General features: G+C 36.5%; 1 protein-coding gene across 5 annotated transcripts in view; it reads left to right on the top strand.

Annotated features, from left to right (window-relative positions):
* The window catches only part of VEZT (vezatin, adherens junctions transmembrane protein), a 68,032-nt gene that overhangs the window by 7,612 nt on the left and 32,487 nt on the right, over positions 1-27,933 (top strand). For all 5 annotated transcript variants that reach the window (XM_046012395.1, XM_046012393.1, XM_046012394.1 and 2 more), the window contains exons 2-3: positions 18,307-18,441; positions 21,869-21,955. In XM_046012395.1, the coding sequence (XP_045868351.1) occupies positions 18,307-18,441; positions 21,869-21,955 (222 nt within the window). The remainder of the gene's footprint in view (positions 1-18,306; positions 18,442-21,868; positions 21,956-27,933) is intronic.

The following is a 27,933-nucleotide window of genomic DNA, read 5'->3' as shown; positions in this document are numbered from 1 at the left end:
TTTTCTGTATGGGTCATGTTGTTTCTTCCATTTTGGCATCTTCACATAGCCTCAGAGCTCTAATAAGGATTTTAACATTCAAAAAAATGAAATAAGGGGCATCTAGGTGGCTCAGTGGTTAAAGCCCCTGCCTTCGGCTCAGGTCATGATCCCAGCGTCCTGGGATGGAGCCCCTTGTTGGGCTCTCTGCTCAGTGGGAAGCCTGCTTCCTCCTCTCTCTCTGCCTGCTTCTCCGCCTACTTGTGATCTGTCAAATAAATGAATAAAATCTTTAAAAAAATTTAAAAAAGGGGCGGGGGGTGGGAGTTGGGGAACCTGGTGGTGGGGAATAGGGAGGGCATGTATTGCATGGAGCACTGGGTGTGGTGCAAAAACATATCAGAATACTGTTATGCTGAAAATAAATAAATAAATAAAATAAAACCAATGAAACAAAAAGATTTGGGGCAAAAAAAAAAAAAAAGACTTTAAAATTTTTTAAAAAAAATGTAAATGTTCCAAAAGGTAGTAAGTAGGTCTCTCTCTTTTTTACTTCTATCTGTTGCGTTTATGCAGCTTTCTTTATTTCAAGTTATGATCTATAGTGCTTAAATTATTTTTATGGTTGTCTTGGTATAATTATATTAAAGGTTTCAGTTTTTTTAAGTTTTGAATTTAATCTCTATACCTGGTGTGGGGCTTGAACTCACAACCGGAGATCAAGAGTTGTATTTTCTTCCAACTGAGCCAACCAGGTGCCCCAAAGGCTTTCTTTTTTTTTTTTTTTTTTTAAGGCTTTCATTTTTTAAAAGCGTTGGGGAAAGAGGACTAGACTAGTAGTCAGGAGAATGACATTAATTAGCAAGTATATCTTGAATGAATCATTTGATTTTTTTCTAAAATTTGTCCTATTTATTATAAAGGGGTTAACCAGATCATGCTTCAGTATTAAATTTTTCTCAAATCTCATAAGTTGAATAAATGAGAGCCTTTACAGTCTTCCACTAATTAAGAAACACAGGAAAAAATTCTGCCCATTTCCAGTCCTTTTTTAGATCAGAAACCCTTACTTAATTTTAGTTTTCCTGGGTCTGTACCATTGTTGCCTAAGTTCCCAAAGTTGGGATTCTGCTGATTAATCCATACCATTTAATCTCATATCTCTTTAACCTTTATTACTAAAGTGTCCCGTCCTGTCCTTTTTTTTTTTTTTTTTTCTTTTCCTTACAGATTCTCCCCTTCTGATGAAAGGACAGAATGCATCATTTTGAAGTAAAATCTCTCCTTTATCTCTTAAAAGAACCACAAAATCTTTCTCCACTCTTTTTATTATTATCCATCTGGGATGAGGAGAAAAGAGAATAAGGTTAGACATGATCTAGTAATTTCCAGACCTCATGTTAACGTCTATTGCATGCTTTTCTCACAACAACATATTGCCAGTGTTTGACCTGGTTCTAATTTTTTTTTCTGAAATAGTTAAAAATGAGTTTTACTTCCTCCCTTTACTTCTGCCCTGCATTCAGTAAGTGGCCCATTATGTTGACAGTTGATTAACCAGATATTGGATGATGTAAGGGTAGTGTCAGAACTAGAGAGCACTCAACCAACCATTGTTGTCTTCCTTTCCCTTAGTTAAGACCAAGTTACTGTGACTTTTTATATTCAGTTGAGCGTGTGAGCTGTGGAAGTCAATTTTCTCCCTTTGCATCTCTTCAGCTTTCTTTTGAAGGTTATGTTTTGTCTTGCACTAGATACTATTGTTCTGAAGTACACTTGGGCTTTTGTGTAGAAAAAAATGTAGTTACTCTTTTTAAAACTTTTTGTTGTGTATAACATTTCACGCAAGATTAATTGAATAGGGTGCATTTTGATTGGAAAATTTTAGAAGCCTGCAGCCGGGAAAATTTATGAGTATATGTTTTATCTGCTGCTAGTGTAAAAATATTTTAAAGTAAAGACAAGTTTTAAGTAATATCTTTTAAAGGCATTTAAAAAACCCTATTTTTTCTATTACTTCTGCATTCACTGAGTAATACTGAGTGGCAATGAAGAAATTATGTTGAGGTTTTTTCAAAGAGCTGCTTCTGATGGGAAAATGCTTAGTAATGATGAAGACACACCCTCCATTTCAGTGGCCATTTTGTAGTGTAGCTCTTCTGGAGAAACAAGTGGGAATCATCAAAGAAAGAAGTGTATGGATCAAAAGAATATGGGCAAAAGGCAATAAATTTTTCATCTAGGTCAACTGGAGAAATTTTAACTATGCTGCCCGTGAGTAGTAGTTTATTTAATAAGTAGGACCAATTTTAATGGATGCTTTTTCTTACTTAATCTTCTTGATTTCTGTGATTAGATTTTGCTTTGTTCGTATTGAGGAACAATTAAATTAATGCTTGGATTCAAGGCTTTGGGTGTAGTAACTTAGAAGTTATGTTGAAATGTGTCAACTCCAAAAAGTATTCCGTTATTTCATAATTAATCTTGCAAGGTACCTTTTTATGATATTATCTGTCCAAGGTTTAAGATTGGGGGTTGGGGAGGCAGTGAGTTGTTATTTTCAAATTATACTTTCTGATTGTATACTGATTTAAAGATAAGTGAGAAGTCTGTAGAAATTCAGTATATTGGCAATATAATTAATAGTAATGGGGAAATTTATTTTGTAGGGTTTGTTAATTATGACAGTTTTAGCTCTTTAAAACTAAAAGGGTCTTCATTAAAAATAGAAAAAAATAGCTACCTTGTGTAATTTGATAATGACGGTCTTCCTCATCAGCTTATTTTGTGATGTTCTGCAGTTAGCCTGGAAGAAATAAGGGAATCAGCAACTGACAATAGGAGTTCCTCCTTTTTCATCAGATTTTCCCAGGAAATTGCTGTTAGCAAGTTAGCAAAATGTGATAGTTATATTTTGACCTATAGCTTTAAATTATATCCAAATTATATTCAAAGATAAAAGAATCAAAATATTTTTAATTGCTAATAATCATTTCCAGGCTAATATTCTCCATCAAATGCCCTTAATTACAGATACCTTTTCCTTAAAGATTTTGTTTTGAATAAAAGATCTTTTAGATATTCCTTTGACATGGCAGAAACTTCTAAAAATACTTAACATTATAGACTTTCTCTTCTGAAGAAATTAAAAATGGATACAAATTTTTAAAGAAAAGTTGCCCATAAGTAATTTGATGAATTCTTTTAACAAGGGAATGGAAACAAAGGCTTCTAGGTAAGCACAGGTTTATTATAAGTTGAGGTGTTCATTAACAAAGTCACTTTTCCATTATACAATTTCATGTCTTTGTGCCAGTGCCTCCTGCCTCCTGCTGCCTTCTATTAGTAGCTAACTGCCTTTTCCTATTGCTTCTTGTGTTTAATACAGAGTTGCAGAGATCAAATGACATCTGACAATAGTTAGCATTTTATCAGACCTAATAGTATGGCTTTGATGTAGTACTGATATTTTAAATAATGAAACTGTAATAGTTGACTAGATCATTAATTTTGATACAGGAAAGAACACAGGATCATTCTAGTCATTTGCTAAACTAACAGTTCAACACCTTTTAAATCAGGCCTTATGCTGGGTGCCTTTTTTCACACAAATAACACATGAATATATTCTTATTATAAAAAAGTCAAATAATACAGGGACAGCATCAGCTGTCCCTTAATCCTCCTTTTCTTTCCCTGTTCCTCTTTTCTTCCCAGAAGTAATCACTGATCACTGTAACCAGTTTTATTCCAGATCATTTAGAGTGATTTATTAATATATACATATATGCAGATATATGCATAATACCATAGGAATGTATCCTTTGACTTTTTTTAATAATGTAAATGGGGTTCTTCAGTGGCTATAGTAGTCAATAATCTTACATGTACATTTAAGCATTCTTTTATAATTATAGCCATAAAATAGATAGCTGGTAGAATTGCTAGGTCAATGGATATATTTATATTTTTATAGATATACTCCCACTTATAGTGTACGAAGTATCTTTTTTTCCTCATACCCTTGCCAACATTAAACATGTTCAAATTTAACTGTTGCCAACTACCAGATTAAAATTATATATTTGTTTGAATTTGCACTTCTATCAAGGATAAAGTCTAATATGTTTTTGTTTGTATTCTTCCATTTGTATTTTTTTTTCTTTGAACTGCCTCTTTCTATCCTTTGCCCATATTTTCAGTTTTTAGTATTTTCTTATTAGATTACACAATCTTAGTGTAAATTAAAGGAATCAATGTTGCCATATGTTGGCCATATTTTCTTTCTAGTGTCATAAGAGGTATGTGTTTTGTTTTGTTTTAAGATTTTATTTATTTATTTATTTATTTATTTATTTATTTGACAGAAAGAGGGAGATTACAAGTAGGCAGAGAGACAAACAGAGAGGGAAGCAGGCGCCCTTCCGAGCAGAGAGCCCGATGCGGGGCTTAATCCCAGGACCCTGAGACCATGACCGGAGCCGAAGGCAGAGGCTTAACCCACTGAGCCACCCAGGCGCCTCATAAGAGTTGTTTTAAAATACCAGTGAGCTGGACTTGAAAGTAATTTGTAAGAGTCAAGTACTACTGTTTGTATAGTCCCAAGATTCTTTGCAGCAAGTTTTAAGGTTGTGTAATCTGAGGAAATACAGATGAATTATAGCTCATCTGAAGAGGAGAGATTGAAAATAAATATTATCAGGAGAGTTATGATATATTGAATTTTCTAACTTCATCTGTTAGATAATTTTAAAATTAACAAGTCCAGTTTCTGGTCAAAAAAAAAAACAACAATGCAAAGTACTCAGTATTCGACTGAGTTAATGAATTTATTCTACATTGTTTATAGTGAATAAATAACAGCTTTGGATCTATTGGTCACTTGTATTTTCAAATCCTGGCTCTATCATTTACTATTTCTTGGCCTTTACCTTGGCCAAGTTACTTGGTCTCTATATGTCTTATTCTCCTCTTATCTTAAATGAGCTCTGCCTCATAAAGTGATTACAAAGGAAGTGAGTTGTACATACAAATGCTTAGAAATGTGCCTGGCACAGTGTCGATACCCAGTAAATGGTGCTGCGTTGTAGCTGTTGTTTGGGGAGAAATTAGTAGAGAGAGAATCAACCAAACAGATGTGAACTGATACTGACCATTCTCTTGTGAGAAAAAAGTGCATCTCAGTAGTATCAAACAGAATTAGCCACCTAGTACTGACATCTCCAGACTGGAGGTAAACACTGCTGTAACCTAAGAAATGGGCTGATAGAGCAGGTGGAGGACAATTTCCAGACTTGGCCCCCAAAGCCTGTGGAAAACTGCAGCGCTGGAATACTTGCTTAATTGTGTTTGTGTGATCTTGATCATATCGACTCTGTCTCCCTTGGTGACTAGATTTCTAAATTGGTAATCTGTTACCTGTTGATTATTTTTCTTTGCCTTTATACTTGAAAATTTTCCTTTGGTTTCTGCCTGAATTATTCCCAGTTGTTACTTTATTAACTCTTGGCTAATAAAAACAACTCTCTTAAGGATACGTAAACAGAAAAATCTCAGAGCCTGGAGATCATACGAACAATTCTATGACGACTTGGAGTTGCCACTCTCCAAGATATATTCACAGAGGAGGGGAGAAAACCCAGATATGTTTCCAGATTCAAGTGATCATAGTTCTATGAAACCGAAGTCCACCAGTGAAAGGGGAATAATTTGAGATGAGGACAACCTGAAAAGAGGAAAAAAAAAATGACTGAATTAATAATTGTATCATGCAGGACCAGCATTTTGGACTTTACAGAATATAAAATCTGGTATGGCAGTCATTTCTTGATCTGTTGGCTTTCCATACCTGAATATTAAAATGAGTATTTTTAAAACAATAAGGGACACCTGGCTGGCTCAGTTGGTAGAGCAAGCAACTCTTGATTTCAGGGTCATGAGTTCAAGCCCCACATTAGGCATGAAGCTTAATTTTAAAAAGAAAAAAAAAAAGACAAACAAGAAAAGACTTGGTTCTTCCTGCTAAATACCCTTTTTCCTCAAAGAGAATTTTGTGTTAATAAGTGTGTAGGCTTTGGACTCAACATCAGCTACCTTTACATTCTTGCTGGGTGATATTAGACAAGTTATTTAATTTCCGTATGCCCTAATTTCCTTCTAAAATTGGAGGAGTAGTAATAATTTGTCTTTAGAAGTTTGCTGTTAGGAGTAAATAAGGTATTATAAGACATCCTTAAGGCCTGCCATATAAGCAACCCAAGAAATGTTAACTGTCTTTACTCTTACTATTTTCCAGCTTTGGCTATATGCTTTTCTAAAATATTGGCCTCTCTGAGGGCCATCTTATCTTCTCTGTATTATCTCTAGCTCATCTTATCATCTCTTTATGATTCTATACCTGTACATTACCCTGTGGGTTTGCCACCATACCTATTTGCTAAAAGCTCAGATCTGTGCATTCAAACTAGGGCAATTTCCTGATCTCCAGACATTTTAGGTCTAAGCTATTCATGTTTGAGTATATCACAGGCTCTCTCTTCAGAATTTTGTTCTGCCGCTATTTTATATTTAAGTAAATAGCATCACCTAATTGTCCAAACCAGAAATCTAGGTAGGAGTCATCTTGACCCCCTCCCTTGCCAGCCACTTTCAAGCATAAAGGGGTACTAACCAAATTTGGAGAGAAGTTATTCACAAACTAATGAATGTTGGTTATGTTTTGGGAGAGGGAGTAGAGGTGAAGAGTAAGATGAAGGTACTTTTTATATCTTTTTTGTTTTTTGAATTTTTATTTAAAAATAACAAAACAATAAAAAAGAAAAGCTGCAAAGTTAGGCAGTTGAACTTAATTTCCTTTTATAGCTAAGAAAAAAAGTTTATAACTTTTTCTTGACTATTCTCAGTGAGAAGTTAATGGCAGAAAATTCCTGTAATTTAGTACCAGACATATAGTAGGTACTCAATAAATATTTGATTAATGATAAGCAAACAACTGATGATTGCCATGTTCATCATGACCTGAGCCAAAGGCAGAGGGTTAACCCACTGAGCCACCCAGGCGCCCCTGGTTAAAATTTTAATGTGTAAATTTGGATGCAGTTATTTTGAAGATAACTCATTTCACTCTTAGGATGCCTGTTGAGGTTTAGAATACAACTCATGGAAAAAATAGCTAATTTCCCATTTTGGTTTTTGCCTTTTTCATCTATCATTCTCCCAGAATAAAGAGTAAGGAAAAGAGCTGCTGGGCTACTTATTTCTTGTGAAATTTTTCAGTCTGATTCCTTGTGCTCTAAAACAAGGTTTTTCAACCTCAGCACTATTGACAGTTTGAGCTGACAAAGAGTGGGGTTTCTCCTGTGCATTATAGGATGTTACATAGCATCCCTAACCTCTGCCCACTATATGCCAGTACCATTCCTCCCCTCGTCAGTTATAACAACCAAAAATGTCTTAAGACATTGAAGTTGGAGGATGGGGGCAAAATCTACTTTTGAGGACTTCTGCTCTGTAGGAACATACTGTTTGGTTTTGGTTTTGGTTTTTTGTTTTTAACTGTCTTAATGCTGTTTTTAAAACATGGTCCAAAAGTCACAAAATTGAGACTTGCTTATTCCCCAAACTTTTCATTAGTCAGTGGAAAGTGAATATGAATGATTGGCATTGAAAGGTAATTATTCATTTATTTGTATCTCCACTGAGACTGGTAACTTGAAATCTTATTGCTAGAGGATATCTTTGACATTTGTTATACTTGGTGGTAGTATTGAGTGACCTGGTCATTGTTGCAGAAAATTTGCCAATGCAAATATTTGCCCAAAAGTATATGAACACTTTTTATGAATACATAGAGTATTATGTGCATGTGTTATAGTATGTTAGTTGGTGCTGGTGTGGTTTCATTTAAAGATATAACTAAATTAACATTTGCTTTTTGTTATATTCTCTTTCAGTAGATATTAGAAGCTCTACTACCATTATGTGGAAGTTTGAAAAGACACAGATGTTCTGTTCTAAAATTTAGTAAGCTTATCTTTTCCCCCACATTAAAAGAATAAGTTGAATTTTCTCAATTTTACATTTTTTTGCATGTTACTTTCTTGAATCTCTTATACCAGATTCTAGGAAAACTTGACATCTGATTATTTATCTATTTGTTTAAATTCAAGTAAGTTAACATATAGTGTTGTATTGGTTTCAGGAGTAAAATTTAGTGATTAATCACTTACCTATAACACGTGGTGCTCATTACAAGTGCCCTCCTTAATGCCCATGATGAATTTAGCCCATCCCCCTACCCACCACGCTGCCAGCAACCTTCCCTTTGCTCTCTGTAATTAAAAGTGACTAATGGTTTGCCTCCCTCTGTTTTTTCTTATTTTATTTCTCCTTCCTTTCCCCTATGTTCACGTGTTTTGTTTCTTAAATTCCACATATGAGTGAAATCTTAACGTATTTGTCCTTCTCTGACTGACCAATTTTCCTTAGCATAATACCTTCTAGTTCTATCCATGTCACTGCAAATGACAAGATTTCATTCTTTTTGATAGCCGAGTAATATTCCATTGTGTATATATACACCATATCTTATTTATCCGTTCATCAGTCAATGGATAGTTGGGTTCTTTCCATAATTTGGCTGTTGTTGATAGCACTGCTATAAACACTGGAGTGCATGTGCTCCTTTGAATGAGCATTTTTGTATCCTTTGGATAAATACCTAGTAGTGCAATTGCTAGGTCATAGGGTAGTTCTGTTTTTAAACTTTTTGAGAAATCTCCATGCTGTTTTCCAGAGTGGCTGCACCAGCTTGCATTCCCATCAGCAGTGCAAAAGGGTTCCCCTTCCTCTGCATCCCCACTAATATCTGTTGTTTCATGAGTTGTTAATTTAAGCCATTCTGGCCAGTATGAGATAATATCTCATTATGGTTTTGATTTGTATTTCCCTGATGAGAGTCATGTTCCTTTTTTTTTTTTCTTCTGTCTGTTAGCCATTTGTGTGTCTTCTCTAGAGAAATGTCTGTTCATGTCTTCTGCCCATTTCTTAACTGGACTATTTATTTCTTGGGTGTTGAGTTTGATGAGTTCTTTGTAGATTCTAGATACTCCCTTTATCCACTAGGTCATTTGCAAATACTCTCTCCCATTCTGTTGGGTGCCTTTTAGTTTTGTTAATTGTTTCCTTTACTGTTTCCTTCACTGTGCAGAAGCTTTTTATCTTGATGAGGTCCCAAATAGTTCATTTTTGCTTTTTCCCTTGCCTCCAGAGACGTGTCTAGTAAGAAGTTGCTATGGCCAAGGTCAGAGAGGTAGCTGCTTATTTTCTCCCCTAGGATTTTATGGTTTCTTGTCTTACATTTAGGTCTTTCATTCATTTTGAGTTTATTTTTGTGTGTGGGGTAAGAAAGTAGTCCAGTTTCATTCTTCTGCGTTTTGCTGTCCAGTGTTCCCAATACCATTTGTTGAAGAGGCTTTTTTTCCCCCATTTGATATTCTTTCCTCCTTTGTTGTAGATTAGTTGACCATATAGTGTGGGTCCATTTCTGGGTCTCTATTCTGTTCCATTGATCTGTGTGTCTGTTTTTGTGTTGGTACCATACTGTATCGATGATTACAGCTTTGTAATAGAGCAGGGCTCAATCCCAGGACCCTGGGATCATGACCTGAGCCGAAGGCAGGGGCTTAACCCACTGAGCCACCCAGATGCCCCTGGCATCTGACTTTTTAAAACTAACAATGGACTTTTAAAATTATACATAAGAAGAAAGAATAATACAGTGAAAGTTCCGTGTACCCAGCTTCAGCTTGAGCAGGTGTTAACATTTTGCCAAACAGATCTGTTCCTCTTCCACCCCTACCTTTTTTCTTGGACTGTTTCAAAGAAGATCCCAGACATTACCTAATTTCACCTGTATATACTTTCTTATAAATCTCTAACAGATCAGTATGTTCTCTTTTTTAAAAAATGCTAACTCCATTACAATTATTTAATAAAATTAGTAATAATTCCCTAATATTGATACCAGTTAGACCCTAAGACCTGACCTTCACTACTCACCTGCTTCTACCTACTGACCTTTGTCCCACATTATTCCTTAAGTTCTTCTTTCAAGCTTATCTTTTAGGTCAAGCAAAAGAACTGAGGGGCATAACATCCCATGATATAAACTGAAACTACTCCTCAGCAGTATGGACTGCCTAGACAAACAATTCCATACAGCCCAGATCACCCAGACTGGTTTGAATTTAACTCTCAGCTTGGGCCTATACAGTTGGACCATGTGTGGAGTGACGACCAATTAACTTTACCTCATTCTGATACTAAAACTTCCATCCAAGAAGGAGCACAAGCCTCATTTATAGAACATAAAACATATATGGGCATGTTTCCTTTTTTTTTTTTTTTTTTAAGATTTTATTTATTTATTTCACAGAGAGAGCACATGCAGGTGAGTGGCAGGGAGAGGGAGAATCAAGCTTCCCGCCGAGCAGAGAGCCCCATGTGGGGCTTGATCCCAGGACTCTGGGATCATGACTCGATCCGAAGGCAGATGCTTAACCGACTGAGTCCCCCAGGTATCCCTATAGTCATGTTTCCTTAAGACACATGCCCCGCTTTATGCCTGTCTTTAGTGGTGACAAGGTATCCCTATCTAAATATTCATTCTAATCCTAAATAAAAGAAACCAATCCCCCCTTGTTTGGGGCATCAGGCTTTGGAAGTTATTCCCCATGATCTCCTTAATTGCTACAAATAAAGTTTCCTTTGTGTGACAACTCACCTGGTGTAATTCTCACTGAGGAACAAACTCACTTAGTTCAGTTATAGTATCACCTAATACCTAGTCTACATTTGGATTTTGAGTATCTTAAGAAATGTCTTCTTATAATTGTTCAAACCAGGATCTAAACAAAACCCATACATCACTTTTGGGTGATATGTCCCTTTAGTCTTAAGCCGTTTTCTCCACTTTCTCCACCTTTATTATATTGCTTATTTGTTGAAGAAACTTCTACATCTGCTATGTAGAATTTCTGTATTTTGGCACTGATAGATTGCATAGGATAACATGGCATTTGATTTAGCACAAAAACTATAATAGTTTAGCATAGCACTTTTTTATCTTGTTTGTTTTATCTTGTTTGTCAGAGAACATGATGAGTTTTGTTTTAGCACTTGAACAAGTTTAAGAAACCCGTAGCACCCTTATTTTGTACTTAAGGAAGCTGGGACCAGGAGAGGATTTTCCCAAAACATAGCAGAAGACTCAGCATTTTCCTTGGTAGTTGAAAGCAATGGTCCTATCAGAAGTATCATATGATGAAACATTAGCAAGGACCTCACCTGTTTTGTTTTGTTTTCTTCCCTGTGCCTAGGTATTGCCTGGCATATAGAATATGTTCAATCAGTATTTATTATTGAATGAGTTGCTTAATTCTGTCATGTTGTCATGTTGTCTGTTCCCTCTCCAGCCTAGAACCTAGAAGGTTACAACTTGTTTTCTCTGTAATGTTTAAAGCAGTTTAGAAGAGGGCCACCAGAGTGGCTTCGTCGGTTAAGTGTCTCTTTTTTTTTTTTTTTTTGAAAATTTTTTTAAAAGATTTTATTTGTTTATTTGAGAGAGAGAGAGAATGAGAGAGAGAGAGAGCATGTGTGGAGAAAGGTCAGTGGGAGAAGCAAACTCCCTGCCGAGCAGGGAGCCTGATGTGGGACTGTATCCCGGGACTCCAGGATCATGACCTGGGTGGAAGGCAGTCGCTTAACCTGAGCCACCCAGGTGCCCCAAGCGTCTCACTCTTGATTTTGGCTCAGGTTGTGATTTCAGGGTTGTGGATCGAGCCCCATGACAGGCTCTGTGCTGACATGGAGTGTGAAACCTGCTTAAGAATCTCTCTCTCCCGTTGCCCCTGCATGTATGCATGTGCATACTCTTTCTCTAAAAAGAAAAAAATAAATAAGTCAGTTTAGAAGGGAGAACAATGATAAAAGTATTTTACCCATCACCTCAATGTTGGCATCAGTTTATCTTCCTTTTTAAATGCAGACCAGCAATATGGTACCGGCACTTCTATAGAAAGTACCACAAATCATGCAGAAAGCAAACAATGCATTAAATGAGTGTTTCAAGCTTGATATATCCTACAGTGTGCGATCCGTTATCTTTAATGGGTGGGTGGGCATGAGGTAGTCCCTGACTTAAATGAGTCATTTTCTTGAAGTGCTTATTCAGCGAAAAATGTTGGGTTTTCCTGTCTATTTTTGTTTATTTTTCTTACAAAAGTATGTTTCAGCCATCAGAAAAATCTCAGCACAACCAGAGACTCTTGGCTGTCTTTCATTTAGCAAAATTCTTTCTGGTGCTATGATGTGTGTTTTCTGTCAGCTAAAATTTACAGGAATAGTGAACCACAAGGATTTCCTGAGGAGAAGCTCCACATGCTGTGTCTGAGGTTTCTCATATTTCTTTTGGCAACAATAACATTCTCCAATACTACAAAATTATAGTTTGAGTCCAGTGCTAATAATTTCTCTTCAAGAAAACAATTTCACTGAAACATTTGTGGTTCTGTTTTGCTTGAACTCAGGACAAAAGTTATAACAGAAAATTACCTATCATCACCTACTCTGCCTTACCCTCAACAAAAAAAGCCCCTTTCTGAGGCTGCCATCAACCTATAATAAACACTATATGAAACATAGAAATTTCAGTGTATTTGTTTATAAGCCTAATAGCCCTAGACCTGTAAATATAGTGGTTAGGGCTGCTGCAATGGGCGATCACATTTTAATATTAACACATTTGCCTTTTCACTCTCATTTGTATATAGAATATGAAAAGCTCATCGGTATCGTTTCATATTCCATACTTAATTAACTTTTTCAAAACTATCACTTGTCGAGTTTTGTTATAGCTATTCTTTGTTAATGCAGTTAGTAGGAAAGACTGTTAAAATACTCCCTTTCCAGGGCACCTGGGTGGCTCAATGGGTTAAGCCTCTGCCTTCAGCTCAGGTCATGTTCCCAGGGTCCTGGGATTGAGCCCCGCATCGGTCTCTCTGCTCAGCAGGAAGCCTGCTTCCCTCTCTCTCTCTGCCTGCCTCTCTGCCTACTTGTGATCTCTGTCAAATAAGCACATAAAATCTTAAAAAAAAAAAAAAAGAAAGAAAGAAAAAAAACTTCCTTTCCGGGGCACCTGGATGGCCCAGTCGGTTAAGCATTTGCGGTCAGCTCAAGTCATGATCTCAGGGTCCTGGGATCAAGCACCATGTTGGGCTCTCTGCTCTGCAGGGAGTCGGCCTCTTCCTTTCTCTTTGATTCTCCTCCATTTGTGCTCTCTCCATCTCTGTCTCAAATAAATAAATAAAATCTTTAAAAAAATAAAATACTCCCTTTCCAACCACATATCTTTATTTGTTTAAGTAGGCTCCATGCTGGGCTTGAAGCCCAGTGTGGGGCTTGAACTCACCACCCTGAGATCATAAGACCTGAGCTGGTATCGAGTCAGATGCTTAACCAACTGAGCTACCAAGGCACCCCCAACTACTTACCTGTTTAAGGCTTGATTTTCTTTCTTTCTTTCCTTTTTTTTTTTTTTTTTTTTTTTAAAGGTTTTACAGTGAGAGAAATAGAGAGCACACTCAAGGGGAGCAGCAGGCAGAGGGAGAGAGAGAGAAGCAAGTCCCTGCTGAGCAAGGAGCTGGATATGGGATTCCATCCCAGGACCCTGTGATCATGACCTGAGTCCAAGGCAGATGCTTAACCAACTGAGCCACCCACGTGCCCCAAAGCTTGATTTTCCTTATATACTTCAACCAAAACAATAAATTGCAATACATTGAGTGAAGAAGCATAAAAGAATCCAGTTACCTCCTATTAAGCCAGATAATAAGGAGATTTGCAAAAAATGTAAAATCACTTTGCTCAGTATATTTTTTTTCATTTTGGAAAAAAAATTTTTCATTAACTTTGTATTATTACATTAGTATTGTAATGAGTTTATTGTTATTTTAAGTAAATTAATAAATATTTTAAAATTTTTTTAGTTTTAATTTTAATATAATTTAGACATCCACAAAAACTCTTTCAGGCTCTCAATAATTTTTAAAACCTTAAACAGGTTTTGAGACCTACAAAAATCTGTGAAACACTAGTCATGATGTGGTTTTCTGAGATCTGTCAAATAGTACACAGGTTATTTGGTAGTTTCAGAGAAAAAGTGATAGTAATCTTAACCCCCAAACTTTTTTTTAAACTAATAAAATAATAATTTTACCAAAAATCCCTTTGCACTCTTAAAAATCACTCATGTGCTACGAGGTCTATTTTGATCAGTTCATCTTGGCTGATGTTCAGTTTGTTAACCAAAGAATCTTTGTTTTTCATTTGTGTGTTAACATTGGTTAAATTTTACAGTTTATTTTGGCTCAAAGTGATTGAAGCATAGAAATGAAACAGTAAAATAAATGCTACAACTCAGGATACTATCATAAACAATGAATAAGAACTTCAGAGTCCATACAGTCTGAGTTCATATGTGTTAGAAAGTGGTCTGATTTGTAGAAGCAGTCCAAAAGAGAAAGTTCACATATGAAATATGATGGTGACTGGAATTACATTCTGTCAGACCTGCAATGCCTTCATCCCTAGTCTCCAAAGATTTTCTACTCTGAAATTTTTCAAATACTTAGTTACATAAAGCCATGAAACAAAGCACAGTGATAGCCTTGGCAAGCCAGAATTTCCCAGAACTGTAAAACAGTTCTTTCTAGGGAGAAAGTGTTAAATTCTATCACTAAAGATGGGGAAGAAACCAGAACTACTAAAGCCTCATTCATAGTTGCATAGCTCAAAGAGATGGGTGTCACACCTTTGACAAGAACCTCGTGAAACCAACCAAAAAGTTCATGAAAAGTTTAACATTTGTAGAAAAGGCAGAATAAGGTACTGAAGAAATTACTATATCAGATGACACCATTGGACATTACTGGTATTATTCAAAGTAAATAATGCAAAATAATTTCTGCAAAATGTGAAGTAGCAGGTGTTCTAGCTTATGGTGTTCCCATCTGAGTAATGCTCTTAGTTGATGTGCAGAACATATACGGAGAACAAAGTATTCATTGTTTCTCTTCTGTTTAATCACGTTTAGAAGTATGTACAGATAATCCATTTTGTTATTTTGTGAGCTGTGACATAAACTGGAAAAGGAAGGGACTTTGGGGTCAGTGCTGACACAGCATCAGCCAAGTGTGTAGTAAGAAAGGTACTAGAATTTGAATGAAAAGAAGTTTGACTCCATCCCCACCCGCCAAGCCTCCTGTCAGAGAACAGGTAGCAATCAAGATAGGCGTCAATATAGCGACTAAGCCTTAAATTAGAACAGGAGTCGGGGTGCCTGGGTGGCTCAATGGGTTAAAGCCTCTGCCTTCGGCTCAGGTCATGGTCCCAGGATCCTGGGATCGAGCCTCACATTGGGCTCTCTGCTCGGCAGGGACCCTTCTTCCCTCTCTCTCTCTGTCTCTCTGCCTACTTGTGATCTCTGTCTGTGAAATAAATAAACTCTTTAAAAAGAAAGGAAAAAAAAAAACAGGAGTCAGCAAACTAGCTGTTGGGCCAGGTTTGTCCTCTGTTCCCCACCTGTTTTTCTGTGACTGGTGGACAAAGAGGGGACTTTACACTTCTAAATGGTTGGGGAAAATATCAAAAGAATGGTGCTTTGTGACACATAGAAATTATAAGAAGTTCAGTATTTCCATAAATAAAGTTTTATTGGAGCATAACCACACTTACTGGTTTATGTATTGTTGTGGCTGCTTTTGCACTACAGCAGCAGGATTGATTAGTTACGATAGAGACCGTATGGCCTGCAAAGTGTGAAATATTACTGTCTGGCCTTTTACAGAAAAACTTTGACAACCCTGGAATTAGAGTAACTCACTTTGATCCATCTTATTTATTGTTTTTCCCCATGGGAGTTCACTTGAAGAAAGGGTTCTACGGCCTTAAAAACAAGCTTTGTTGTTTTTTTTAAGTATGCAAACTTTTCAAAAGGTCACCCCAACCGAACAAGCATTCTTGTTCTTTTGCCACTCTGGGGACAGAGCAGGGTGGAGTTCACAATTCCTTTTGGAAATCCTTGAGTAATTCAAGGCAATATTTGAAGATACATTATGGGTGATACGAAGATTAACCACTTGTGCCACCAGAGATTTAAGTCTGGTAGAGAGATAAACGTACTTCTTCTTTTGTTATAATTTTTTGCATATTTTTCCCAAAAGAACATTAAACATAGCTTTAAAAGGAGGCATTTTTTTCAATTTTGAAAGTTTTTAAAAAATTATTTTTATTATCATATGATGTATTATTTGCCGCAGGGGTCCAGGTCTGTGAATCATCAGGCTTACACATTTCACAAAAGGAGGCATTTTATGTATCTTTTATTCTCTCGAGTTGATACCCAGCAAATTGCTACCAGTATAAGCAAATTCCCACTGCTTCTCATTTTCCCAAACTCAGGGACATAGTCCCTAAAAACATTGGTCTAATTTAACTGCCTTTCCTCTGTTTCCATAGCATCCAGAACAATCCTGCAATTAATGATTTGCTTGATGTTTCTGTACTGAACTATAAGGAAGTTTCCCTGGTGTCTTCCTCTCTATACACAGGAGGGACTGTGTTATTTTAGATAGTATAGTATATAATATTTCAGAGTATTGGCTTTGGAGTCAGACCTATCCTGCATTCTGTATTTGAGTGAATCTGTTTCCTCTTCTATGAAATGGTAATTAACAATAACAATGATAACAATGATTATAATACTTTTTTAGGGTTTGTTGTGAACCTTAAGTGAAATGATGCACGGGTTGCCTGGGTGGCTTAGTTGGTTAAATGTCTGCCTTCTGCTAGGGTCATGATCCCACAGTCCTGGGATTGAGTCCCGCACTGGACTCCCTGCTCAGCAGAGAGCCTGCCTTTCCCTCTCCCTTGCTGCTCCCCCGCTTGTGCTCTCCCTCTCTGTCTCTCTCTCTCTCTCTCTCTGTGTCAAATAAATAAATAAAATCTTTAAAAAAATGATGCAAGTAGAGTGCTAGTTAAGTTTTTGCCACATGGTACTATGTTAGTTGTGTTGCTGTTTACTATAGTTTTGGTAGTGGTTGTTATTTTATCTCTACTACCTAATATAAGGTCTTTTTTAAAGTATTAAATATTTTTGTTGAATGGAGTCAAGGTTTATTTTTAAAGAAGACTGAAAAAGTTAAAATTAAAGCTTATGGTTGATCCAGAATATTCTCCCATAGGTTTTCGTCTAACAGTGATGCTTATGTATCTGATGAGATTGGAGTTTTTTTGTTTTGGGTGTTTTTTGGTTTTTTGGTTTGTTGGTTGATTGGTTGGTTTTTGGTTTTTTTGGGGTTTTTCAGTCTGTTCCAAAACCTGTGCTGTTTCCACCTGGCTTATATAAAGTTGAAGTGTAAATTGAGTGATTACTATGGGCCAAGTATTGTTCTAAGTGCTTGTATGTATTTAGTCCTTGTATGTATTTAATCCATATAAGAGCCCTATGAACTAGGTCTTATTTTTATTCCTATTTTAAGATGAGACAGCTGAAACACAGGGTTATAAACTGTCATCGGATGCTCAGCCAGTAAGATGCACAGTTGGGATTTGAACATATAGTCTGGCTCTAGAGTTTGTGTGCTTAACCACCATGTTCTAATGCTTTTATTACCCACAGAGTCTCTTGTTTGCCATATGGTTGTATGTAAGATACAGCTTATTTTAGGTAAATTTCTTGGAGTTTTAAGTTTGTTTACAGTGCTGGGCATGTTGTAGATAATACATACATGTGCTGGAATGAATTAATGAATATGATGGTATGATAAAATTATAATTATTGCAGTATAATTATTGCTTAATTCTTAGCTTCAAGGAATAACTGCTTTTCACCTTAGGCCCTCTTAGGAACTATCTATAGCTAGGCTTGGCTATTTTGAAGCAATCTACTCTAGTAGTACAAATATTTGGGCAAAGAAATTGCTTAACAAATCTATTTATATTCCTAAATTCATTTTTTCTTGCTGGTACCCACTCAGAAAAATCTGTGTTTAGAGTTTTTCCTTTTTTGGGTCTCTCTGTTGAATTGTTTGTAGATTTTTTTTTAAATGTTAGTTGGCATTGTGACAGATAATTCACTTTTTAAAAGATGAAGCCTTAAAGAATTTCATGCATACTGGTCATGATAGTGAAGTTTGGTGTTGAGTTTCACCTCCTAAACTTTTGAAGTAGTAACAAAATTGAAATTTGCTTCATTTATGTCTCTTTCAGAATTCTCCACTTTACCAGTACTTACAGGATCTGGGACACACAGACTTTGAAATATGCTCTTCTCTGTCACCAAAACTAGAAAAAGGCACAGTAACAGGGGGACAACAAAAGCCTCCTGCCAGAGCCCTGCCAAAAGTAAGAAAGCATGTTCATTCTCTATGATTAATCTTTTGTTCTTCACCTCACTGATTATTTAAACTGCCTTTACTCTTACCCTTGTACAAAAAAAAAACACAACAAAAATCTTATAAGTACCTTCATGTCCTCTCCGACACTGGTTAAGACTTTATTTTTTATTTCATCAGTAGTATAGAACTGTTTAGATAAATATAAATCTTGCTGTTCCATACTATCTCAGTAATTTCTATAATGAATAGAAATTAATATGATTGAGGATTAAAATATATTAATTCTTTAAATATTGAACTTGTTTGGAGGGAACCAGAAAAATACATGCAAACCATAATGAGAACTCAACCAATAGTCCTTTTATATTAATTGGAATTTTTTTCTTTATATATTGTTTTGAAAGAGAGCACAAGTTATAAGAAAGCAAACTGATAACATATTTCATAAGCAATTTCAAGGATCTGTGATGGAGTGGGTATATTTACCTCAGTTTGTGACGCCCTTTATATCTATGCAGTATCCTCTTATGCAATAAATATCTCAGTTGCTGTACAACACTATGAGGCTAAGGTACTGGCAGAATCTTCACTAATTAGGGTCTGTAAAATGCATTTACTAGATTCGTTTATGTTCTATTAGCCATATTTAATAAAATAAAATTAAAAATTCCAGTACGTTTGAGTTTTAATAAAAGGAATTCTAATTTAATAGAAAAAATAAACCAGATTACCTCATTTCTTGAACATTCTAGTCTAATCAGTATTTTATTACAAGACATCATTATTTTTGGGAGGAGGCTTTTAAAGTTTTCAATTAGTTGTCTGTGGTGATAGAAAGGGAAGGAGGTCTCTTTTCTCCTCTTCTTAGAAAAACCTCTATAATGTGAGGTAACCAAGCTGGGCCCATTTGCAAGAGTAGAATAAATACCAGAGAAATGTTTTTTTAACTGATACGTACAGGGTAGGAATTAGAGAATTAGAGCTCACGTGGATCAAAACCAGTTTGTTGTCCTGTGGACTTAAACTCTTTCTTCTTTGCCCCTTTCAAATGTGAATGTTCCTAGGAAGAGTTTTGAAAGCAAAACTGAAGGATATAGCTAATAGGTTATTTATAGATTAAAACTTGGATTTGAGATTACTTGGCAACCAAAGGGAAAGAATGGGCCAAGGGATAGTCTTAGGCAGGATATGGGCATTGGCCGTTTTTTGTTGTTCAAAGTTGAGTTTTACAGGTATTTAATCCTTTTCATTTATGATAGGTATTTTTACATATAGAAGTGTTATTGATTTATAAATAAATAAAATGAGAATTTAAAATTTACTAGTCCTCAGAAATTGAGAAATAGCTAGAGAATGTTTTTCAAAATTACCACATGTCTAGAAAGTTCCTTTTTTTTTTTTTTTTTAAAGATTTTATTTATTTATTTGACAGAGAGAGATTTCACAAGCAGGCAGAGAAAGAGAGGAGGAAGCAGGCTCCCTGCTGAGCAGAAAGCCCGATGCAGGGCTCGATCCCAGGACCCTGGGATCATGACCTGAGCCGAAGGCAGAGGCTTTAACCCACTGAGCCACCCAGGTGCCACTAGAAAGTTCCTTTGGTTTTCATCGTACACATTTCAATTGTATGAGCTATATTTTCTTAAAATGGAGTTTTTCTGAATCTGGGACAGCTAAATTTTAGAAAGATTTGTTGTATTATTTAGTTCCTTCTCCAGGGATATATTTTCCTAATTGCCCCCAAAGTTCTGTTAAAGCAAGTGAAGTACCAGTTATTTTCTTTGGAAAGCAAAGTTTTTATATAATATAAGATCGTGATGAAACTGTCGTTAGCCTTAATCGCCCTTAACTTTTATTTTTTAATGTTATTGTGAAGTACTTATTGAGTACTCTTACTGGAGTTCTCGTCGTGAATATTCATTCTCTGTATATTTTTCTAGTTTCTTTTCCTGTGGTTATTCTTAAATGTTCCTTCCATAAAGTTGGAGCATCAGGCCTCTTCTCTACTTGGTCTATTTTTCTGAGTGATCTCATCCACTTTTTTGCCCTCATTGGCCACTTATGTGTATTCTCCGTCTTCACTGAGTTTTGGACATTTGCTAAACATTTTCACCTGACCTGTCCCCCTGGGAAACTCAAGATTCATCTGTATAAAACAAATAAGATATTCCTTCCATGACTCCCACATTAATTTGGTCACTAAATGATATATCAAGTGAACTTCTTTTGTCTCTAAAATCCAACCTTCTCATACCATTACCATTTTTTTGCTACCCTACTTGAGGCCTTTTTTCATTATTTAACTGGACTGTTAAATATCCTCCTAATCAGGCTTCTTGGCTACAGTCATTTCCTGCCAGTATTGCCTCTGCACTGTAGCCAGTTATTTTTCTTAAATGCTGATTTTTATTGTTTCATTTCCTTGCTTAAAAGTCTTTGGTGGCTCCTCACAGCCCATAAGATAAAGTCGAAACTATTAGGGCATATAAGATCAAAGTCCTTTAAAACCTCTCTTAGTGGTCATTATCATTCCCTTTTTCCCTTGGGTCTTAGCATGTCCCAGACTATGCCACCATACCACTGACACGCTTCCATGGCTGTCTCCTTTCTTCATCCTGTTCTCTTGCCCAGAATGTTCTTCCCTCCTTTGTTATATTCCTGCTTCTCTGTTAGGGCATAGCTTCAGTGTTAGCACCTCTTGACCTCTTTTCCCACACTTTCCCAGACTTTACATTGTTTGTAATTATTTATACCATCTCTTCTATGCTAAGTTCTTGAAAACAACAGTTATGTGTATTCATCATTGTTCCTATGACCCTTTTTCAGTACCCGGATATAGTAACCACTCAATGAATATAAACATCATTTACTAGCATGGAAATGGGCTATTAACATTAAGGTAATTTGAATTTTTGGTTGATTCAGTAATATAACTTTTATTTCAGTATGAGACACTTTTTCTTTTAAAATTGATTAAAATGTCTTTCTACCTTAGCATTGTGGAATGAAATGTACTTAGTATTTGAGAACTTGGAGCATCTTATGGTTTTCATTTTGAAATACATACTGTCATCATCTTGACGAAGCTAATATATAGTGTACCCAATAAATGGGCTGCATCAGGAAAACTTCTGAGTGCTCTTTTGAAAATTTGCTTTCAGGTCTCATTCAAAACTTAATTTTAAATTAATCTGAACCTATAGTTTGGGGACCCAGGAATATTTCTAACTAAAATCTCCAGGTACTTCTGATATGCAAGTAAATCTGGGAATTATTAAGGAGGATGAGAAATATTGACAAAGGGTCTAACCTAGATGATTTTTTTTCTCCCTTTTTCTAATAAAAATTCTGATTAATTAGAAATAAGTTATTTGGAGTTTTTCTGCTGTTTGGGTGTGGTTTAATAAATCCTATACAATGTCGTTCATCTCCTTCAGCAAGGCATCCTGTTAAAAGTGGCTGAAACCATCAAAAGTTGGATTTTCTCTCAGTACAATAAGAAAGATGACTTACTTCACAAGCTGGTAAGTGTTTGCTCTACTTCTTTTTATCAGTTTTCAGGGCTCCAGTTTACTAATGACAGAATCTATTGAATCACAATTTGTTTTGCCACTGTTTTGGGCAGTGATTGATTCTGAATAGAAATTCTGGGCAGTTCTCTGAAAGGAGACTGCCTGCTTCATGAAGTGTTAGTAAAGTTTGTTGGTATCACCTAAAAAAAACCCAACAAATCTTCAATAATTGTGGATGTTTGAATTAGAATTTATTAGTAGTATTTCTTAGGACTTCTAGGAGGTTATTAGAATTTAGAATAGAATTTTCTATTTAGGATAGAATATTCTGGTAGTTTTTGATACCTTTGTTAGGTTACCAATTTCCTGCTGTCTTTTTCCTCCATTGACAAGTATTCCTCTCAATAGGAAGGAAATAAATCTATTAGTGAGATCTTCTCCATTTTCATTTGGAGCTTGACTGTATCCTTATCCTATATCTATGATTACAAAGTTTGGGCAAAATCGAAGTGGTTCCCCCCCAATTCATTTATCACTAATCTATCATTCTCTGGCAACCTCATATGTAAAATGTAGTCTCCCAAGACTAGTGATCACAGAATTTCCCAAAGACTTGGGATTGTGACCATTAAGAGTCTTTCTGATTCCTGTGAGGCTGGCTTTTTTTTCCCGCCTATTCTCTCTACTGTAATAGATCTGGTGTTTGACCTCTGACCCCCAAGAGGGAGTGCTTCAACTTTGTACAGCCTAAGCAATGCAAAATCCAGGTAGTATAGCTAAAAAATTGAAGTTAGGAAGTTCTCATGGATCTTAGGAGTAATCGAATTACAAGTAAGCAGATTTCAGGATCCTCTGCTGGCCTATGACCTGAAAATGATGATTATCATTCTTGCAAATTACCATTTATAAAGAGATGTTTACAAAGTGCTTTCACATTTTGATTTGGTAATCCAAACACCATAAGGTTTAGTGCATTTTACCTATTGGAAAGCCTGAGATTCAGACATTTCAGTTTGGTTTAAGAATACTTATGAAGTGAATTGTTAAAAAAATGTTCAACGAGAAAGTGATAGAGTTAGAATTTGAACTCAGGTCTCCTGTTTCAAAGCCTAGGCTCTCCATTATTACATACTACCTCTCTAGCTTGAGTATTATTTTGTGTTGACTGACTAAAATTACTTTTTTAGCAATCCAAATGGGCAAGTTCTCTGTTCAGGGTTTCATCTTTGTAGGTATGTTGAGAAGGTCAATGAAGTATCTTGTCATCTACGTAGAATATCATCTCTATCCAGGTGGAGCCATCCTCATTCTTCAGTGATACTAGGACTGTGGTAAGGTATATGGATCCGTATACATTTTTCTGTGGTTTAGTCATGGTTGGCATAGTCCTGATCTTTTCATTCTTGGTCTTTTGTCACTGGCCACATGTTTCACTGTAAAGTACCAGTTTCTATATGCATCCTTTTTGTGCATATATTACAAAGAACTGTAAGAAGTACGTACCAAAGAAGTAATTTACTAGTAATGGAACAAGGGATTACCCTGTGGCTTCTGGAATGAAATGCTTGACTTTTCCTTGACCACAACATATTTAAAATTTTGTTGGCTATACAGATATTCAACCAGTCCCTCTTGCCTTTTATAAAAATACGGCAGTTGCTCCATGATTGCTGAACCTTTGCCATTATTCCTTATTGAAGTAGTACTTCTTAAAGATTAAAAAAAAGTTATTTTATAAAAACTATAATGATAGTGGTATTAGCACTTTTTAAGCACTTGTTAGCCTGTAAAGTGCTTTCACACATGTTAACTCATTTGGTCCTCATCAGCTTTATGAAACAACACAATATATTAAAAAATATATAAGATCATTGAAATATATTGATACATGAATAGTTCCCATCTCCATCCCTAGGGGTAAAAACAGAAATCTCTCTATTCTTTAGTTGTGCTTCTCATACTCTTTCATTCCATACAGGTAGAAATCTTCTGAGTTACCTTCTCATACCATTATTCCATTTAGATCCTTAAAGATTCCTTTTACGCATTTAATCAAGTCTAGTTCGTCACTTCAACAGAAAGGATCTGCATAATTTGGCCCTAAACTACCTTTCTAGCCAATATTTTCATCAGCCAACTCAGTCTTCCTTTTCTTTTATTTCATATCTATTCTATATGTGTTTGTGCTATTATACTGTGGTAGAATTCTTTCCATTTTTTTCTTTTATTGCAGTCTTTTCAATAAGCAGTCCTAGCTCTTCCTCAAGGCCTTTCCCCCAAACTTCAGCCTATTGGATCTCTTACTTTCTTCAATGGTGTAGTAATGATTATCTGTGCTATGTTTTGTAGGTTTTGTATTATATTCTGTGTCCTTTTCTTTATTGTATTTAATTATTTCATGTGTACTAACGATATTAACAGCTTACACTTACATAGTATCTACTATGTAAATGTTTACTGTGCACCAGACACTTAGTGTTTTATAAATATTGACTTACTTAATTCTCACAATAACCCTAGAAAGTAGGTACTGTTTTTATCCTCATTTTGCAGGTGAGGAAACTGAAACAGAGACGTTACTAACTTAAGATGTAGAACCAGGATATAAATCTGGGGACTAACTACATCTTGGCACTGAGACTTGTTGAGGGTGAGCCAGAGTTCACATGGTACACCTCCTAACACAGAGCACCCAGCCATAAAGATGGTACCTACTAATATAAAGTCAATCAGAATTAGTCCTTTTTTTTTTTTTTAAAGATTTTATTTGTTGGAGAGAGAGGGTGTGCGCAAGCACAAGAAGCAGGGGAGGGGCAGAGCCAGAAGGGACAAGGAGACTTCCTACCTAGCAGGGTTCGTGCGGGGCTTGAACCCAGGACTCTTGAGATCATGACCTGAGTGGAAGGCAGAGGCGTAACCGACTGAGCCACTCAGGCACCCCAGAATTAGTCCTTTTTAAATGTCTTCATTTATTTGAGACTTGGACCAGAGTCCAAATAGGGTTATTGCGAGATGTTTCTTAATATTAGCCGGTGTGTATTTTTCCACTAATTTGATTGCCATATTGCAAATATACAATTTTAGAATTTGTTCTTAGGGGCACCTGGGTGGCTCAGTGGGTTAAAGCCTCTGCCTTCGGCTCAGGTCATTATCCCAGGGTCCTGGGATTGAGCCCCGCATCGGGCTCTCTGCTCAGCGGGGAGCTTGCTTCCTCCTCTTTCTTTGCCTTCTTGTGATCTCTGTCAAACAAATAAAAGGAGCTTTAGAATTTGTTCTTAAAAAAATTTTAATTCATAGGTTTATTTAATTTTATAGCTATAATGAGTAGACTATAGATCAAATTCTTCCTGTGTAGAGGCAGTCAGGTTACTAGGTAATACTGCATTAGTTATTTAGAATGTCTTGTCACTTTCAAGTTTATTTGTATGTTTGGGTAATTATAGGTGGTTAGTTTGTCACTTTTTTTTTTTAAGATCTTATTTATTAGAGAGAGGGAGCACAAGCAGGGGGAGAGGCAGAAGGAGAAGCAGGTTGCCTGCTGCGCAGGGAGCCCGATGCAGGTATCCTGACATGGGGCTTGAACCCAGACCCTGATCCAAAGGCTTAACTGACTGGCTTAACTGACTGAGCCACCCAGCCACCCCAGTTTGTCACATTCTTGAATCAAATATTCCTAAAGCTATTAGTACTGCCTCAAAGCACAATAATTTTGAGGAAGCATTATCCCAGCTTTGCACACCGGTCTGATGCCAAGGATGATGTTAAAGAAAATGTGCACCTGTGATGCCTGGATGTCTCAGTCCGTTAAGTATCTGCCTTCAGCTCAGGTCATGATCCCAGGGTCCTGGGATCAAGTCCCACACCAGGCCCCTTGCTCAGCAGGGAGCCTGCTTCTCCCTCTGCCTGCCCTTCCCCTTGCTTGTGCTCACTCGCTCTCACTTTCAAATAAATAAATAAAATCAAAAAAAGAAAAGTGTGTACCTGATTAGGGAGCATATCTATACAAGGGGCTATGAAGAGAGAAATCTCTCATTCTACATTATTAACCTTCCCCTTCTCTAATAGCCTTAGCCTTCCTTTAGTTAGGCTTCCTTAAACTTACCCATATATAGGTGCGTAGAGGTCTCATAAAAGGTACAATTTAAGGCTTTTGTAGCAAAAACTTAATTTTAACCCTTAACATTTTAATACCGCTTTGTGTGGGGAATCCAAATCAAATAATAAGGTGAATGTGTGGAGATTTATTTCAACGATTACTTGAAAAGCTGCCGTGTTCCTTGTCCTGCCCTCCTTGCTTCCCACCCCTCCCTAACCATGGTATAAAGTGAATTATGCTATTCTGTTTATGAAAGTGAGGTGGAGTGTCACTTAATTGGTTCTTAATGTTAGAATTCTGTTTTTAAGGTTTTATTTGTTTTTTGTTTTTTTAAATTTTGGAGAGAGAGAGCAGGGAAAGTGATAGGGTGGGGGGAGAGAGAGAGAGAATCCTAAGCAGACTCTGTGCTAAGCACAGAACCCAAGGCAGGGCTCAGTCTTATGACCCTGAGATCATGACCTGAGCCAAAATCAAGAGTCGGAAGCTTAACTGACCGAGCCACCCAGGCTCCCCTTGAATCATAATTCTAAAAGAGAAAGGAGGCACATGAAAATATGCTCAACATCCTTAATCATCAGAGAAATGCAAATCAAAACAACAAGAAGATATAATCTTACACCTCTCAGAATGGCTGGTATCAAAAAGACAAGAAATAATAGATAATTAAAAGGAATAAAGCAGTGCCCAGCTGGCTCAGTCGGTAGATTATATGACTCTTGATCTTGGGGTTGTGAGTTTAAGCCCCACATTGGGCATAGATCTTTTTTTTTAAATTTTTTTATTTACTTATTTTAATTTTTTTTTAAGATTTTTTTTTTTAATTCATTCATTTGACAGAGGGGGAGAGATCACAAGTAGGCAGAGAGAGAGGGGGAAGCAGACTCCCCGCTGAGCAGAGATCCCAATGCGGGGCTCGATCCCAGGACCCTGGAATCATGATCTGAGCTGAAGGCAGAGGCTTTAACCCACTGAGCCACCCACGCTCCCTATTTACTTATTTTTAAAGATTTTATTTATTTCCGAGAGAATATGCAAACATGAGCACAAGTTGGGGGCAGAGGGAGAAGCACACTCTAGACTGAATGGGGAGCCCTATGCAGGGCTCAGTGCGGGGCTTCCTGGACCCTGGGGTCATGACCCAAACCCAAGGCAGACGCTTAACCGACTGATCCACCCAGGTGCCCCTCAGTATAGAGCTTTCTTTAAAAAAAGAAGAAGAAAAAAATCAATAAATATATCAATATAGGACTGGTATTAATTAAGAACATTCTTCTCCTTCTCTAAAAGGATGTATAATGCACAATCAGGAGGACACGCACTCATGGTGGGATATATGGATCACTGCATTCCTGTTCAGTCCCCATTATGATCAGCTTAGGCAGGGCAGGCAGACGCTTGTGTGGGAATGATGAACTGGCTACAAGAGCAGACCTGTTGTCCTCAAACCCTAGACGTAGCTGGTTTTACTTTAATAGCTAAAGGCCTTGTCCATTAAAAGTTCTCTATTTATCTTAAAATAGTATCATTCTGTTCTTAAATTTAATGCATAGTAAAACTTCAAATTTTCTCATACAGCAGACTCTATATAGGGAAGTATAATTGATTACCAGAGACTTGGGATTTGAAATCAGAATTCTGGAAAATTACTTAATCTCTTTGGGCTTTAGTTTTCTCCTCTCTGGAAAATTACTTAATGTCTTTGGACTTTGGTTTTCTCCTCTGTAGAACAGAGAGGGGTATGAAAATGTACATCATGGGGGTTACTATGAAAGTTAACCCATATACTGTAATATTGCTACTTCCTCTCTCACCTTTTTTAAAAAATTTTTCTCTTTAAGTAATCTCTACCCTCAGCATGGAGCTGAAACTCCTAACCCTGAGATCAAGCGTTTCA

Source organism: Meles meles, chromosome 7 (genome assembly GCF_922984935.1).
Source record: "Meles meles chromosome 7, mMelMel3.1 paternal haplotype, whole genome shotgun sequence".
In the NCBI taxonomy this organism is placed as follows: Eukaryota; Metazoa; Chordata; class Mammalia; order Carnivora; family Mustelidae; genus Meles; species Meles meles.
Note: the sequence above shows the minus strand (reverse complement) of the source record. Positions and strands in the feature narration are given on the sequence as shown.